At 38.7% G+C, this 15,938-nt stretch overlaps 1 protein-coding gene across 3 annotated transcripts in view; it reads right to left on the bottom strand.

Annotated features, from left to right (window-relative positions):
- LOC117572331 (alpha-protein kinase 1) overlaps nt 1-9,282 on the bottom strand; it is a 63,308-nt gene extending 54,026 nt beyond the window's left edge. For 2 of the 3 annotated variants that reach the window (XM_034255068.2, XM_034255070.2), the window contains exons 1-3: nt 8,382-9,280; nt 4,035-4,395; nt 3,803-3,967 (exon numbers count right to left, since the gene is read on the bottom strand). In XM_034255068.2, coding sequence (XP_034110959.1) covers nt 3,803-3,967; nt 4,035-4,184 — 315 coding nt within the window. In that variant the 5' untranslated portion in view covers nt 4,185-4,395; nt 8,382-9,280. Of the gene's footprint in view, nt 1-3,802; nt 3,968-4,034; nt 4,396-8,381 lie in introns of all 3 variants that reach the window. The other variant, XM_034255069.2, reaches the window with a different exon arrangement.
- Between the last annotated feature and the right edge of the window lie 6,656 nt (nt 9,283-15,938).

Below are 15,938 nucleotides of genomic sequence, written 5' to 3'. Positions count from 1 at the left end.
TTACAAAATGTAAACAAAGTTTCCATTTTAAATGGTTAAATTCATTTCATAGTATTTCAATAATAAAAAATAAAATTGTAGAAGGCTTTCTTACATTTTGCAAATTAATTTAAAAATGTTTCTTAATTCATTTGTAATTATTATTTAAAAACTGCACTTTTTTATATTTTATTTGTAAATGTAATATATAATATTCCTATATATCATAGCTTAAAGAAATTTTAGCTTCAATATATTTCGCATCTAACTGACATTGCACCACTGTGCAACAAAAACAATGCGCCGCAAAAGAAAAAATTGTGCTCTCTAGTAACAACAACAACAATGGGAAAGGAATAGGGAGCCTGGCCAGCAGGCGAATCCGAAGACAAGAAACAGGACGAAAAGTTGAAACAAGTACAACGGAAAAAAAGCCAAATGCATGACTGGGAACTGGGAACTGGACAGACACAACGACGGGCATCGCAAGAGAGTGTGAGAGAGAGAAGGAAAGAGAGGAGTAGCTACTTGGAGACCAAGCGTGGAATGAGAATGAAAGTGTACTATGAGTCCAAGCTCACACACACACAAAAGCAGCTGGGCCATTGTTGGTGGACGCTCACACACACACGCATACATGTAAGCAGCATTTTTTCTTTGCGCTTCACTCAATTTCGAATTTTTTCTACTTTTATTTTGCCTCCTTTTCGCTCAACCAGCGTTTTGCGTCCTGTGCTTTCCTTCGAAAAAGTTCAAAGTGCCAAGCCAAAGCCCACTCGCTCTCACTCACAGCAGCAGCAGCAGCGGCGGCGCTCACTCACACACACATACAAACACTGAGACACTTTGGCGACGTGCCGCGAGGCGAAAAAAAATACTCAGAGAGCAAGCAGCAGGAAAAAAAAAACGAATTCTGCTGCACAGAAAATAAAAATTGTTTGCAAGAAAGAATGAAAGAAAAAATCGGAAAAAATGCAAGCCAAGTGGTTGCTGGGTGAAGCCAAAGGAGGAGGCGGCAAGAGGACGGGTCGGCGACTGTTTGTTGGGTGTGCCCGCTATGTCTCCAACACCACCCCCCATTAACTGGGTTGCCAGCTGCTGCTGCTGCTGATGTCCAACGTCGCTGACGTCGACGTCGCTGTCGCTGCTGCTGCAGCGCTCGTGTGTGTCAGTTTCAGCTGCTCACATAGTTGGCCGAAGATAAAGGTGACGTTGATGGCATGAGGGGGCCATGCAATGGGGCCAACCAGAGCAGGGGAGGAGTGTAGAGAGCGCAGACGATGGCGACGCGTTGGGAAGACCCTCAAGTGTTGGCATGCAAAAAAAAAAAAAAAAAAGCAAGCCAGCAAGCATACAATAAATATAGCCAAGCACATGGCGTCGTCGTCGCCGTTGTCGCAGACACATGCATGTGTGCCATACACACGCAAATAAATACATGCACATGTAAAACACACATATCCATGTATTTAACGGCTTTAACGCTACATGCGTGTGTGTGTCGCAGTTAATCATCTACCTACACATGCTTACAATGCTTCGCTGTGGATAAGTGCGAGCGAGCACGCAATAGCTGACCACGTTTGCTAAAAGCATTCCCAAGCACACAGCCCAGCATAATTAACGCTAGCAAAAATCGAATCTAAGCTTGAAAAAAAATAAACGAAGTGGCAACCCTGCGACCGCTGAGTGTGTGCAACGGAGACAGCAATACACACGGCACAAAGTCCAGTTCTGAGGTCCAGTCGCAGGCAGCCATACAAAAATTTTTCAAGGCGATGCAGACGACGCGCCAAAAACAAAAAAAAAGGGGGCCACCATGCAAAAGCAAAAACAACAACAGCAAAGCCAAGCAGCGCCAAAATACGACGACGTCGCTGGCACAAGACGAACGCGACGTCAACGTTGACGCGGTCCGCAAAAGCTTCGCACACAAAGCGACGCCATTGAAGTTGCGGTCGACGTCGCAACGCACAAACGGCAAAAACATTCAAGAGTACAAGGGCAACAACAACAACAACGAGAAACACCAACAACAACGACGAGACAGAAAATAAAAATGGGCGAAAAAAATTGTATACATAAAGTGGTGGCAAAGAGACTCGAGAGGAGACCATGCGAAACTCCAAGAACATGTGCAGAAACAACGGCGACGACGACGACGATGACGCTGACGACGAAAGAGATACAAACAAACACAATCGTAGCTCTGCTCTGTTCCACCTTTGGGAGAAAGGGGGGGTTTGGCCACCCTCACACAGATGGCCGGCAAAACTTTTGCAGCGAAAATAAAAATGGAGCGCACGTCTGTGACAAAAGCAGAGAAAAAAAACAAAAACAAAAATAAAGCAAACGCAAAGGCAAACTTGCAGCATGAATGGGAAGTCGCCAGTCTGACAGTCAACGACGACGCCACAAGAAGCCACCGTGCTCAGCCTGGGCGCTGTGTGTATGAGTAAGGAGTGAGGGTGGGCTGCCTGCCGTTCGTTCGAGTTGTGTCAGCTTGAGCGTTTTCTTTTTTTCTACTCAAGCCAAGAGCCTCGGTGTGCGGTGTGTGTGTGTGTGTGTGCATTGAGTGAGCGCTAATATGCTGAGCATAGCAGCACATTAATGCCGGCCACCACTGTAAACGAAGGTTTGTGTCTTTGCTTAAAAAGGTTGCTGTCGAAATAATTTAATGTGTTCAGTAATTCGTTAAGCAAAATGTGGTGAAGTATTAAATATTGTAATGAACATTAAATTTTAGAGACATTGTATTATGCAAATATTACTTATGTTCTTTAGTGATTATTTCTATTGTAAATCTTGCGACGTAGCCACTGTAACATTATAGTCAATTAAACAAAGCAGTAACAACATTTGCAATGCAGTGAAATCAATATTAATTAAAAGCTGCTTTATCAAAAACACAACACCAGCAACAACCGCGCATTCAACAGCTAATGAAGCGCACCAATGACAATTATACACACACATATGCAAATGTTTACATACATACATGGTGACATATGAATATTCACACACATTCATAAATACAATGTCGTGCGTTCGTTAAGTGCAAAAACGGGAAGCAACGAGTGGGTGCCCTTCTAAAAGGGAGTGAGTTGAAAAGAGAAAGACTAAGCTGGGCAGCTTAGGCGAGAGCAGGAAAGCCTTCAAACCTAGACGCAGATAACAGAACACATAGAAATATGTGTGTATGTGTATTGCTCTCGCTTATTGCTGTCGATCAATTTAAAAAGTATAACTATGTGCGTATCTAAGTACATATGTATGTTTATAGGTAATTGATGTGAGCAGATGGAAAAGGTGTGGAACGGTTATGTAAACGCTTTATATAAATAGTTACGGTTCGTTTATTTATGGACGTGTTCCAAGATATGAACAAATCAAATAGAAAACAACTGATAAATCATGAGAAAGACCATGACGAACAAGTGATATTGTAGGTATTGAATAAATCTTTAAAACGTTTTAATTGCACATACAAATAGATATTATATAAATGAAATAAATTAATCTTTTTCGTGTACAAAATAATTATAAACTAACGAAAATACATTATCGTAATTATTCTTACATCTAAAAAACCTAACGCTAATTCATATCGACCACAGGTTTTCAATCACATTTGTATGAACTGAACATATTTGATTTGATTTGGTTTCAATTGCATTCTATTGATTTCCAATTAGAAAATCTGCCCCTCAACTCAACTGACATAACAAATGCAATTGATTAAAAATAGATACGTTTAAGCTTTTCACTCGTGGAAAATTGCAATGTGCCAATGGCTTATTTAGAATGGAGGGATAAAACTCACCTGTAAGTCCGATTCGGTGACATCGATTTCGCCGCGATAAACAAAATCGATAATTGTTTTAAGATCTGTGAATATGATGTCGGCGGGTAAAATGATCGTTGGATGTTTGCACGGATTCTCGAGCAAAAGTTTTTGAAAATATGTCGAGCATGCGGAGAGCACAACCTAAAACATTAAATGTAATTACCAATTAAGATCGATTAATGATTTATTATCGTAGATCGATACGCACCTTGTGCGCCTTGAGTGAGCCATGCTCACAGGACAAGGTCACATCAACGAAGGAGAGATCCTCGCGCAGCTGCTGAAACACTGACGTCATCGTGTTCTGATAGTTATTCCAGCGCAGACTAAAGTACTGATGACCCCGCACGGCAGCCATTTTGTAAGTGAGAGTGTGCTCTCTTCGCTTCTTCTCTCTCTCACGGGGCTTCTTCTTAGTTGTTGCTCTGATTTGTTGTTGATATTGTTTTTTGCTCACTCGCTCTCATTCACTTTCGCCTAAAGCTCAGTGCAAAGACAACGTTAGCAGCAACGGCGTCGACGACGACGCTAACGTTGGCGTTGTCGTTGTCCTGCTGACGACGGCGACGCTGCAAATGTAAAATGGAAAACGAAACATTAGGCAAAGCAAAACGTAACTAAACGAAAGCTTTATTTTAATTGCGTGTGTGTTAGTTCCGTCTGCACACCCACCACATTTCAATTATAGTTGCTGCTCTTCGCGAGTGCATAGTAAATTGAATATGTGTTTTATTTATTATTCACAAAATATTCTCTGATTGATAAACGCGGCAAAAACAACAACCGACAACTGTTGCAATGCTGTGCAACCGTTTGCAGCTTCCACACCAAATGCAACGCAACTTGCGACTGAGGCCAACTTAAAGGTAGTCACGGACTCGATGGCCCCGACCCCCAGTCCTCCCTCCCCATCCCCCAAGCCCCGACCGCCTGCTGGGGCAAGCGATGTAAAAGGAGTCCATTGTGAGGCGCATTACAGCGCCGCTCAGAGGAACACAACTATGCCTGTCTCGTACCGAAAAACAGGTAGGCTTTAACCCTGCCCATCAGGTAGACTTGCGAATGCTCTTTGCAAGAACTTTAACATTTTTACAAATATTCAAAATCCACAATGAATTTTATATTAAACGATCATAATAGTGTTTACATAAAGTCTATTAGTTAGTTATTATTTCTTAACATTTTCTATAAAAAAACGTATGTATGTCCAAACATTAAATATGATATTATTATGCAATGTTCGTAGTTTAAAATAAATAATTAATTAATGTAACAATTCAATATTAAATTTCTATAGTTTCAAAAAGATTGCTTTAGTACCAAATAGACTGCGATTATTTATCTGAATTTGAATTTATTTTTTCTTTATTTTTTGTCTGTTTCATATATACAATATTTGTAGTTTTCTTTTTTTAATTATTTAACTGAAATTCATATTGCAAGTATAAATTAATACTACCTTTATAACTCTTTTACACATCTTTTATCTTTATTACTTGTTTAATCACTCAATTGTAATTTATGTTGAAAACATAAATAAATTACTAAATATCTATTATTACCCTTTCGTTTACTATTTTTATAAAAAAAATTCTTGCCTAACCATGGACCACATTGGTGCCGTACTCAAAACACAAAATGGAATTCCAATATATAAATTTTTACTTTTTTTTTGAGGTGCACTCCCAACGTTACTTTGCACTCTTTTATTTAGAGCACACTGAGACTACCACAACGGTTTTTTAATTTCATGCTTTAACCATGACAACATTGCGCATTTAAGTAAACCATTTCAGTGGTTTATTCTTTTTTTTTTTTTTTTTTTTTTTTTAGATTTTTTGCAATAAAATGTTTGCTATGCGACCCATTGTCTTTGCCCACTGCCCATTGCCGATGCCTTCAATTCAGAAAAGTTTTTAGTTTTGTGCATGAAAATGTAAAATGTTGGCTGCTAGCTGCTGGCCTGACGTTGGTCTTGGACCAAAAGAAAGAAAACCGAAACCAGTTTCAGTTCAGAGCCGAGTTTACACTCTTTACATTTATTTTTTATTTAGTTCTTTTTACGGATTTCAATGGCACGTACAACCTCAACTTCTTGTTGCTGTTGTTGCTGCTATTGTCAAAAAAGTAAATAAATAAAAATTAAACAAAAAAAATACGGAATGGGAATGCTGAAAGGGATGCTGCTGCAGTAGACTGCAGCTAGGTTGTGCACCCAATGCATTTAATAGAACTCGACGAACGGAAGGAGGCTTTAGGCATGTTTCTAATACAGTAAAAGCTCGCTTATGCAAAAATTCCTTCAGAATTCAACTAATAATTTGCATTTACAACTGAGTGACAAGAGTTTAACTAAAATTTATTATAGAAATTTTTGGATACAGAAATAATTTTTTAAGCACCCTATAAAGTTTACACCCTCGTTCACTATGTTCGTTTAATTTAGGTTTCACTGTACATAGGCGCAGACAAACAAACACGGGCATCATCAACAACAGAATCAACGACAACAACACACAAAAAACCAACATTGACTTGCCGCTTTTACGACTTATTCTCTTGCCCTAAGCACAGTACGTTGCTCAAGCGAAATAAGTTCTTGTTGCACATTTTGTATACAGCTAAAAAAATTGCCCTTTGAGTAATTAATCAATAGATATGGATAACAAAGTCTCTTAACGGCTTAAAATACATTTCATTACATGACTTTGTTGCAAACTTTGGTCACACTTGCTCGGAAATTGAGTCTAGCAACAAAGTCACCAAGTCGAAATCAAAACAATACAGCGCGCGCCAAAAAGAAATGCACACACAGAAAGTGCTGTGTGCCACCCACCAGCGCCCCTCACCCAATAGAGCGCAAGCGAAAGAGAGTAAGAGCGGGAGAGCGCACAAGAGATTATAATCAGTCGTGCATTTGGCTGCGGATTGTTTGTTGTTTTGGTACTGCTTCGGCTTCTTCTCCATCTACGCGACCAATCCACGTTTTTCTACCCGGTAACTGAAGAGTCTTGGGGTATAACCGATCCCATAAAATATATTTCATTGCATACAAAGTGAATTTTAAAATTATTTTAAAAATTGTAAGCTTAAGAATCTGAACTATAATGACTAGAGAGTAAAACTTTCTAGGATCCCGATTTTTTCCACACAAAAGCTTTACTTTTTACTCATTTTTTGTACACAACTTATTGCAATTTGTAGTATTTTTTATTTAATTTTAATTTACGATATTCAATTTTAATATTTAAATTTCATTTTGTAATTTTTCACATATTTTTTTTTTATTTAACAAATTATATATTTTTTAAATCAAGTTTAAAGTTCAAATTCTTAGGTGTATATTTTTAAAATCACAATGTGTTTTACATTTGGTAGAAATATAAATATCGGGTATCCCATAGTTGATCTCACGCTTTAGCTAGCTTCACTTGTTTTTTTCTTCTACTATTGCTATTGTTTGCGAGTCCCCTGTTGCTTGCCATATTCGCCTTACACACACAACCACGCTCACACACGTGAGAAGTCAAATTGCCGCCTTTTGGAGCCTCTCTTTTCTTCCACTACTTTGTCGTTTTCCTTTGCTTGTTTGTTTGCTAAATGAATTTTTTGTGTCTATTTTTCTGCCTGCCTTTTTCATTTTTCGTTTGGTCTTGAATATTGGTTGCCTGATGCCCTACACATGTTGCTTGCCAGCATATAAGCCGCTTTCTTCTTATTGTCTAAGGTTCCAATTGGAATCGTTCTTTGTAACACTCCCATAGTGGTTCAGCACACGAAAACTATACATGAAGCTCATTAATTTGAAATATTATTTTTAAATAACTATTATACAGTTTTTTCAATTATTTAATAAATAAATAGACTTAAAAACTTTTTGCTTTTCAGAACCTTATAAAATCATCATTCGATAAACTGTTAACGGCCCACTGTGCCTGGTAAACTGGGCAGTCACTTCGGCGCGTTTTGATTATGCATGAGCAAGAGAGACAGCTGTTTTGCACGTTGGCTCTTGCATAAGTATTTGTGTGTTGTGTTATGTGCGCTGTGTGTGTGTGTATGAAGTAGATAAAGAAGAAGCACAAGACAAATGACAGACTAAAACACACAGCGCTGATGCGGCGGTGGGTGAAGGAAGAAGCAAAGAAAATGGATTTTAAACATTTTTGTTTTGATTATTATTGTTCTTGTCGCACAGCAACGACGACGACGGCGGCGAAACTTTTGAAGTCAAATCGAAAAGAGAGAGACAGAGGAGAGAGCGCAAAAATTGTGAATGCGATTGTGTTTGACTGTGTATGTGTGTGTTTGGCGAGAGGCCGAAGTGCAGGTGGCATGGAAATTTGCACTACGATTTGATGCACCCCTTGCCGCCCTTTTCACCCTCTCAACTACACCGCACGACATGTAAATAAATGTAATACTCAACATTGGGGCAATTGAAATCAATTGAAATGCCTGTTTTTTTTTGCTTGTGCTGTTGCTGCTCTTATTTTTAGTTGTTGCGTCGCTTGTTGCTATTATTGTTGTTCTGTTGTTGTACGGGATGATTTACCTTTTATTTTTTTGGTTTTTTAGTTGTTGTTGCTATTTATATTTAAATGTGTTGTTGTTGCAAGTAGTGTAGATCAGCGTTGACGTTGCCACAGTCGTTCAATTTGTTGCTCTTTTGCATAATTGCTTGCACACACATGGCAAATACAACAGCAAATTTGACGAAACTTTTCGTAGGCTTTTTATTTTTTGCCGCCTTCTTCCTTCGTTGCCGCTTACGTTACGTGTTGATGTATTACGTAGTGCACGCATAGATTACGATTACAGTAAGCGGCGGCGTTGTTGTTGCTTTTGTTGTTATTGTTGCGCAGTTTATTGGTTATTTTTATGCACATTTAGGCGCACAAACACACTCGCGCACTAATACAATTATTGAAGAGCGGGATATATACACATATGTACTTGTGCAGGCGTGTGCAGAGTTTACCGCCAAGTTTCGTTTTTATTTCGTATTCCTTCCTTTTTTGCACTGTTAACTTTTCGTTTTATTTTTATTTCCTTTCGTTCGTCCCGCTACCTTTTAGTACTCTATGCTGTTCTTGCTCGCTCACTCATACAAACACATACGCCACACACTCACGGGAACGCACGCACACACTTGCGAATCGACTCGACTCAATTGGATTTTCAGCTGCTTTTTCGTAATTTTTGCAAATACTTAATTTATTCTATTTAGCTGCTCACTATCAATACGCAACGCATTGTACTTTGCTCGTTTCATAGTTTAAATTATCATTACTTGTTTTGTGTTTTCCGCACTTTTTGTTGTGTTGTTTTATTTTTTTTTTTTTGGTAGCTGGCTCGCGTTGGAATTTCGCTGGCAAAACGGAATTTAAAATAATAATTATTTTTTCCACTCGTCGTTCATCGTAGGTTTGCTCGTGTTCGCCATTTTCGTATGCTTTCGGCCTTGCCAGACTGTTGCGCTTTGTTTACAGTGTCCGAGCATGCCATAGAAATTAGCTGATAATTTAACTGACATTAGATAAAATGATTGCTAATAGGAAATATTAATTATTTCTCGCATCAAAATACTTTTAACAATGAGACTAATACATTTATTTAAAAATGATTTCAAAACGAACGATGGTTGAAACTAGCTGGCAGCATTTGGTATTTTGAAAGGCTAGCTATCTCACTTGCGCGCATGATTCTGACCATTGTTTGCTTCTCTTTGCACTGCTTACGAAACAGCTGGAATTGAAATGTGAGCGCCAAATTTAAATGGATTAATTAATAAGTGTTGCTCAATATTTTTATTCATAGCTTAAATATTAAAAAAAAATTATTCAATCACTTTTACTATAAGTTGTTTGTTTTTAGTGAATTGGAAGTGGATTCATTTCCTATAGTACATATTTAACTAGTGTGTACACACTGAATTTAGAGTTGCCATATGAGATGTGCACTCAACAAAAAGTTCAATGCTGTAAAACTATTGATCGGTAACTACTGTTTATCGAAATGTTGGCGGTTCATTTGAATTCGAAAAAATGTCATATAAATGTTAATGTAAATTTAAGAGACAAATGAGATTTGTTAAACGATTTGCATGTTTGGGGAGTATAGAACTTTAAACACAGGGTCTTAACATTTTTTAAATGAAGTCATGCCCAGCGTAAATTTAAATGCTGCGACACGATATAGAAAGTGTGATGTGTCAAACGCAGCTAGACTTAAATTATCTTTATGTATTTATAATTAGCAAATAAATATTCGTAACCAAAAGTCGGCATTTGCATAATGAAGGCGAAACAATTCAAATGAGTTGCAATTTTCTGCTGCTGAATGCGAAAGTGACTTGCATGCGTATGCGTGTATGTATGTGTGTGTGTGTGTGTGTGTGTGTGTGTGTGTGTGTGTGTGTGTGTGTGTATGTGTATTGTGCTCATGGGTGGGTGCGGAAGTGGGTGGCGAACACCATAAAATCGCGCTCGCACAAAGCTTTCAGTGATGATGTTGACTGTTGTTGGCGCATACAAAGCGACTCATTTTGCAGACTGAACCTGAGAGAGCGGGTAAAAGCGAAGCGAAGCTTACACACACATACGAGACAATTTGGGAGTGTGTGAGTGTGAGTGTATGCGCTGTGTGTGTATTTGTATGCATTAAGCTAATTGACATTCATGAGCATCAAGGCTAAATACATTAAAATAATTGCATATTCTCGTAACTCGTTTTCTAGCTTTAAACAGTCCAGCCAACAAAATGATGTAGTAAGTATGTAAATCGCTATTGTTTTTGTTTTTTGTTGTTGCTTGTCGGCCTGCATAATTGAAACATTCAAATGATCGTAACAGACGATTAATTTCAAGCAATTTTCAAGTTAATCATAAAATGACATTATACAGAACATTTGTTCGGCCGCCATCATGTTGTTGGAAAAATCGATCGAAATCTCCAAACTCTCCACTGCGCAAACTCGACAGAGAGACGTGGAGCTGACCTCGCATGCACTTATGTACAAGCACATGTATGTATGTAATGTATGTATATGTACATACGTATGTGTACACATACTTAGTAATTATAACTATGAGTATGTGTGTAGACAAAAGCCACAACGCACCCCAACTACACCCACAATTAGAGCAGCGCAAACAAAACAAAACAAAAGATCCCCCACACTAACAACACACGCCGCATTGGGCGCAGCGCATGAGTGAGAGCGAGAGCACAATGTGTGCCGTGGTTTGTGGTTTGAGTACTTGGGATCAAAATAAAAGCACCCAACAACGGGTCCGGCTGTGCTCTGCTCCATAAAGCGAAAGCTGTGCATATTTAATGCGCGTGAGCGTGACCGCACAAAGAGAGTCAGCAATAGAACACTCACATACTCACATGCACGAAAAAGCTTCCCCTAGTTTACAGCTGCTTGAAACAATTAATGCATATTAAGGTCAGCAGCGGCAGCGAAGTCAACGCCAACCTCAGTGGCCACCCTTTTTTATTTTGCCAAACTTAGCCGCTAGCTGGCGCCAGCAGGCTTAAAACGAGCGCACACTTTGCACTGCCAGCATATTTGGCTGATTGTATGTGTTGGCAAGCTAATTTAGATACTGGTATTACTGCAGCATGCCTAAGTATCAAATACTCATACAACAACAACAACAACAACAAGAAAAATGTAGTTAACAAATGTAGACACTTTATTGGGCCGCAATTGACGTCATTGAAGCGCTTTTCTATGGAATTCTCTCTACACACATGCACAATATGCACTTGCAATTTGAAGTACATGCATGTGTGTGTGGGCAGCATGCGTTTATGTATTAGTGCGCGTGTTGTGCGACATGTGTGCATTGCATTATTCTTGTTTTGGCTTCCCATGCGCACTCTCACTCACTCCCCCTCCCCATCCACTAACCCACTCACTCTCTCTCTCTTCATCGTAACACTTGCTAAAGAGAGTGTGCTAGAAGCTCGCATGCGTCTATGTGTGTGTGTTTTGTCATAAATGCATAAAATTGCAGCCATGAAATGCTAGCGAGTATGTGCATGCATTATATACAGATATGATAGGATTTATCTGTATATAGCGTGTGCCATATTTACACAGTCCCGCTCTCGCTCACTCTCACTCTCTCTCTCTGCCTCTTGTGGAACCTGCCCTAGAACTATTTTTTTGTTGCAATTGCATATCAAGAAACCTTAATATGTAAAAGTTGTAAGCGGTGCACAGGTGTCGCTTTACAAGCAACTTGTATATGTGTATGTTTGTATGTACGCCCTCAGCCCTTTAACTGCGCTGACAACAACAACACCTACTAGCAAAAAGCTTTTTTGCTGGTTAGCATGTGATGTGATCTAAACGAAAATCTGCAGCTTATGGACATTGCAGTAAACATTAAACTAAATTATTTGATTTTTGTTCATACGTCTCTATGTACATACTTAATCATTGATTAGAGTAGAGAAGTCATTATGTAAAGATTATCCGGCGAGCTTTTCGCTATCTGTCTTAAATTACAAGAGCACTTATCTGAGTGTCGCTCTTTACACGCACACGAACACACACAAATATATACATATGTACGCTCCCATGTTTGTGGAAAGCTTCTTAGTACAATCCCCACCGCAACAAGTCTGAATCAGCTTAGGCCAAACAAGCGTCAGCATCTTCTGTCTCACACTACCAAGAGCAACATCAGACGTGAAAACCATCAAATTTTGCTGCTGTTGCAGATGATGTGTCACACATCAGGTTAACCGCATCACGAAAACGGATTTAGCTTCAGTTGCTTGGTCCATTGACATGACATAACCATTTAACACTGCCTCTGCTGGCATTTTGTTGAATTTAACTCGATATCCACAAATATTTAATGCTTGACATTCATGCAGTTTTCATACGTACTACGTAACTTGACTTACGTTGCCAAATTGCATAAAATGGCCGTCGCTCTTTTACGCACTCACATTCATTCAAGCAAAGCTCACGTAGCAACAGCCATGAGAGACAAGACAAATACAAAACACAAAAAAATGCACACATACTTCATGGCGCGCTCACAGCTCGTGTTCTTTGTCTGTCTCATGGCTTTGCAAATGTGTGGATCTCATTTCGCACCACCCTACCAATGTACCTGCCTCCCGCTCTCACTCTCTCTCTTGCATTGCCTGCGTAATGCGTTTGCACACATTGCTGCTGCTGTGCTGCCATCGTTACACTAAGCCGCGTCACCGTCGCCGTCGTCCTCTGCTCGATCCGAGGCTACGTTGACTTGGCGTTGTCGTTGTTGTTGTGCTTAGGGTAGTTTTCTGGTTTAGTTGGCTGCATTGTTGCTTTTGTACTTTGGCCCTGAAGCTTTATTTGCTTCAATCGATGCCCGACGCCCCGCTTCAGCAACCCCACAATTTAGGGTGGAAATTGTGTCGGATCATCATCACATGAGCCAGCGAGCATTGCGTTTAGGGTTTCACAATTGTTATCGTTGTTGTTGTGCGGTTGTTGTTGTTGTTGCTATTGCTGTGCGCTGACATGACAACGTGAAATTCACTTTATTGTCTATTCGCGTATTTCATGTCAAACATTATTTGATGCGCCCTCAGGCGCGCCCACTCACACACACACATACAGTTACACGCCCATCAACCGCATTACCATGGGATCGTCAAAAAAGAAAAAAAAAAAAAAAGCTCTCTCGCTCACTTTGCCCAACATGAAAATAATTTTTAAATACAATTTATTTGTTGTAGTTGTTTTTGTTTTTCGCATGCAACTTTCTATGTGGGTATAAATCTTTTTTATATGTAATTAACTTTTTTTATTTCGTGTGTGCGCAAAACTTGATTTTTGTTGTTTAAAAATAAACGCTTACGATTGCCTGTTTCAGCAGCAGCTACAACAACAACAACAGTGGAAAGGTAACCATAATTGAGCTTCTAAAAATTTGTGCACATTATTTTTGCGTCGCCGCCCGCGCTTAACTTTTGAAAGCTGCGCTGCGCTGGCGCTGCACAAAATTAGCAACAACTACAAGTCGTTGAAAATTTCGCGCCAATGACAAAGAAAATACAATATTGTACATTCCCGGACAAAATCAAGGAATGACGACAGTTCAAAAAAAAAAATTTTGAAAAAAAAACTCGTTTTGCGTTTTAGGTTTTTTTTGGCAACAGTTTTTGGACGGGCAAAGTGAAAATTTATGCCGCACCCGCTTACTTGAGAGACGGGCAACAGCAACAAACAGCAGCAACAGTAACAAATACAACAACAACAACAACGACAACCACAATAATGTTGTGTCTCGAGTGAGCGACTCGAATGTGGTACGTGATTTCGTAGCAACAACAGCTCTACACAAATTCCATTCCATTTTGAAGCCGCCAACAATAATAATAACAACAACAACAAAACTCAAAACAACAACATGAACAACAACAGCTTAAAGTCAATATGTAATTGAATTTTATTTTGATGTTTTCGTTTTTCAACGATTTTCGTTGGCCGTCGTCAACTTCGAAAGCTCTCATCTGTTTCTGTGTGTGTGCTTTCGCATTTGGCAGCCCAAGCGCCGAAAACATACGCACGCAGACACAGACGAGTTTCTTGTTGTTGCTTTCTACACACTTCATTTCAGTTGCCGTGCGTGTGCTTGTGTGTGTGTGTGTGTTTGCGTTTTTGTTGCTATTTCTGTACGCTTTGATTTCCATTATGATTGCGCTTCTTTTTCACAAATTCTGAGCTTCGTTTTCATTCGAACTCGAAGCATTAGCATGGCTATAGTGTGTGTGTATATGCGCGCTTGTGTGTGTGTGTGTGTGAGTGATTGATGGCTCTCGGGTTTTTCAAAGAATGCTCGCAATCGGCTGTCCCCTCTCTCTGATTCTCTCTCTCCCGCATCGCTAGCTCGCTCGCTCCCACTCTACGCTGCGAAGACGACGCTCTGCCTGCCCAAATGAGGCTGCCAAAAATATTTTCGTTAATGGAACTTTCTGGTTTTCTTTGGCTTTCAGCTTGCAAAATTATGTACATACATACATATGTTGTATGTTCATCCTTACATACATAACATACATACATATGTGTTTATGTATCGCTTTTTGGGGTCACTATGAGAAAATGTTTAACAAAAATTCTGTGCGAAGAGTTTTTGTTGTTAATCAAGTGAAAGGAAGACGCTCATTGGAGCTGGATTAGGGGCAAAACCAAAATGAACTCATGACAAAATCAACTATTTTGCCATTCGAATGTTCATTTTAATACGTTAATTTTATTACGTTATTTATAATTTATTTAATTAAAGCAATCTACATATGTATGTTTAAAGACTACGATACGATAGTGCAAATCTCGAAAAATTCAAATTTAAGAAAATACAATTCAAAATAAATGTTTGCATATTTATTTACCTTTTTTTTATAAAATACATTCTTAAATGTTAAAGACACAAAATTAAATCTGTCAATTTTTAATATGTTAAAATTCTATATTCAATTTTTGAATTGAAACCCATTAATCTTTTACACATCTCTATTAAAAATTCGGATGTGCATTAGAATCAGTTATGATCTATTAAAATTCATTGAAATTTATTAAGTTTTTTTGTGAGATTTGAAAATCTTATAATGAATACGTTCAATAGTATTTATACAAATTATTCAATTGTAAACATTTTAATCTTTTGCTAATAAAAATTAAATGCTGTTTCGTTTTCGATTTCATGAGCTGTGAGAATATAAAGAAATTCTGCGGGAACAAGTAATTTTGGGAAGCAAATTATCGTTACCAAATGTTTAATAATAGCAAAAGTTTTGATTAGGTTTATATTTAGTAATCGGTGTATTATGATTCGCAAAGTTGTTGCGTTTTCTGAGGGTTGGAATCAGATGGATTATGAGTCGCATAGCATGTGGTATTTCTTATGCTGAAAATAAGCAGGAAAAGATTACTAAAATATCAAAATAAAGGCAGCTTTGAGCTAACATAGAACAAAACAAAAAAACACATACAATCAGACGCATAACTACGTTAGCAACTGCGTACTTTTCTATTTCCGATCCGCCCCGATTTATTGATTTCCCCAAACCCAAAGAGAAGAGCTGAGCATTGAGC

The sequence above is a fragment of the Drosophila albomicans genome, chromosome 3 (genome assembly GCF_009650485.2).
Source record: "Drosophila albomicans strain 15112-1751.03 chromosome 3, ASM965048v2, whole genome shotgun sequence".
Classification (NCBI taxonomy): Eukaryota; Metazoa; Arthropoda; class Insecta; order Diptera; family Drosophilidae; genus Drosophila; species Drosophila albomicans.
Note: the sequence above shows the minus strand (reverse complement) of the source record. Positions and strands in the feature narration are given on the sequence as shown.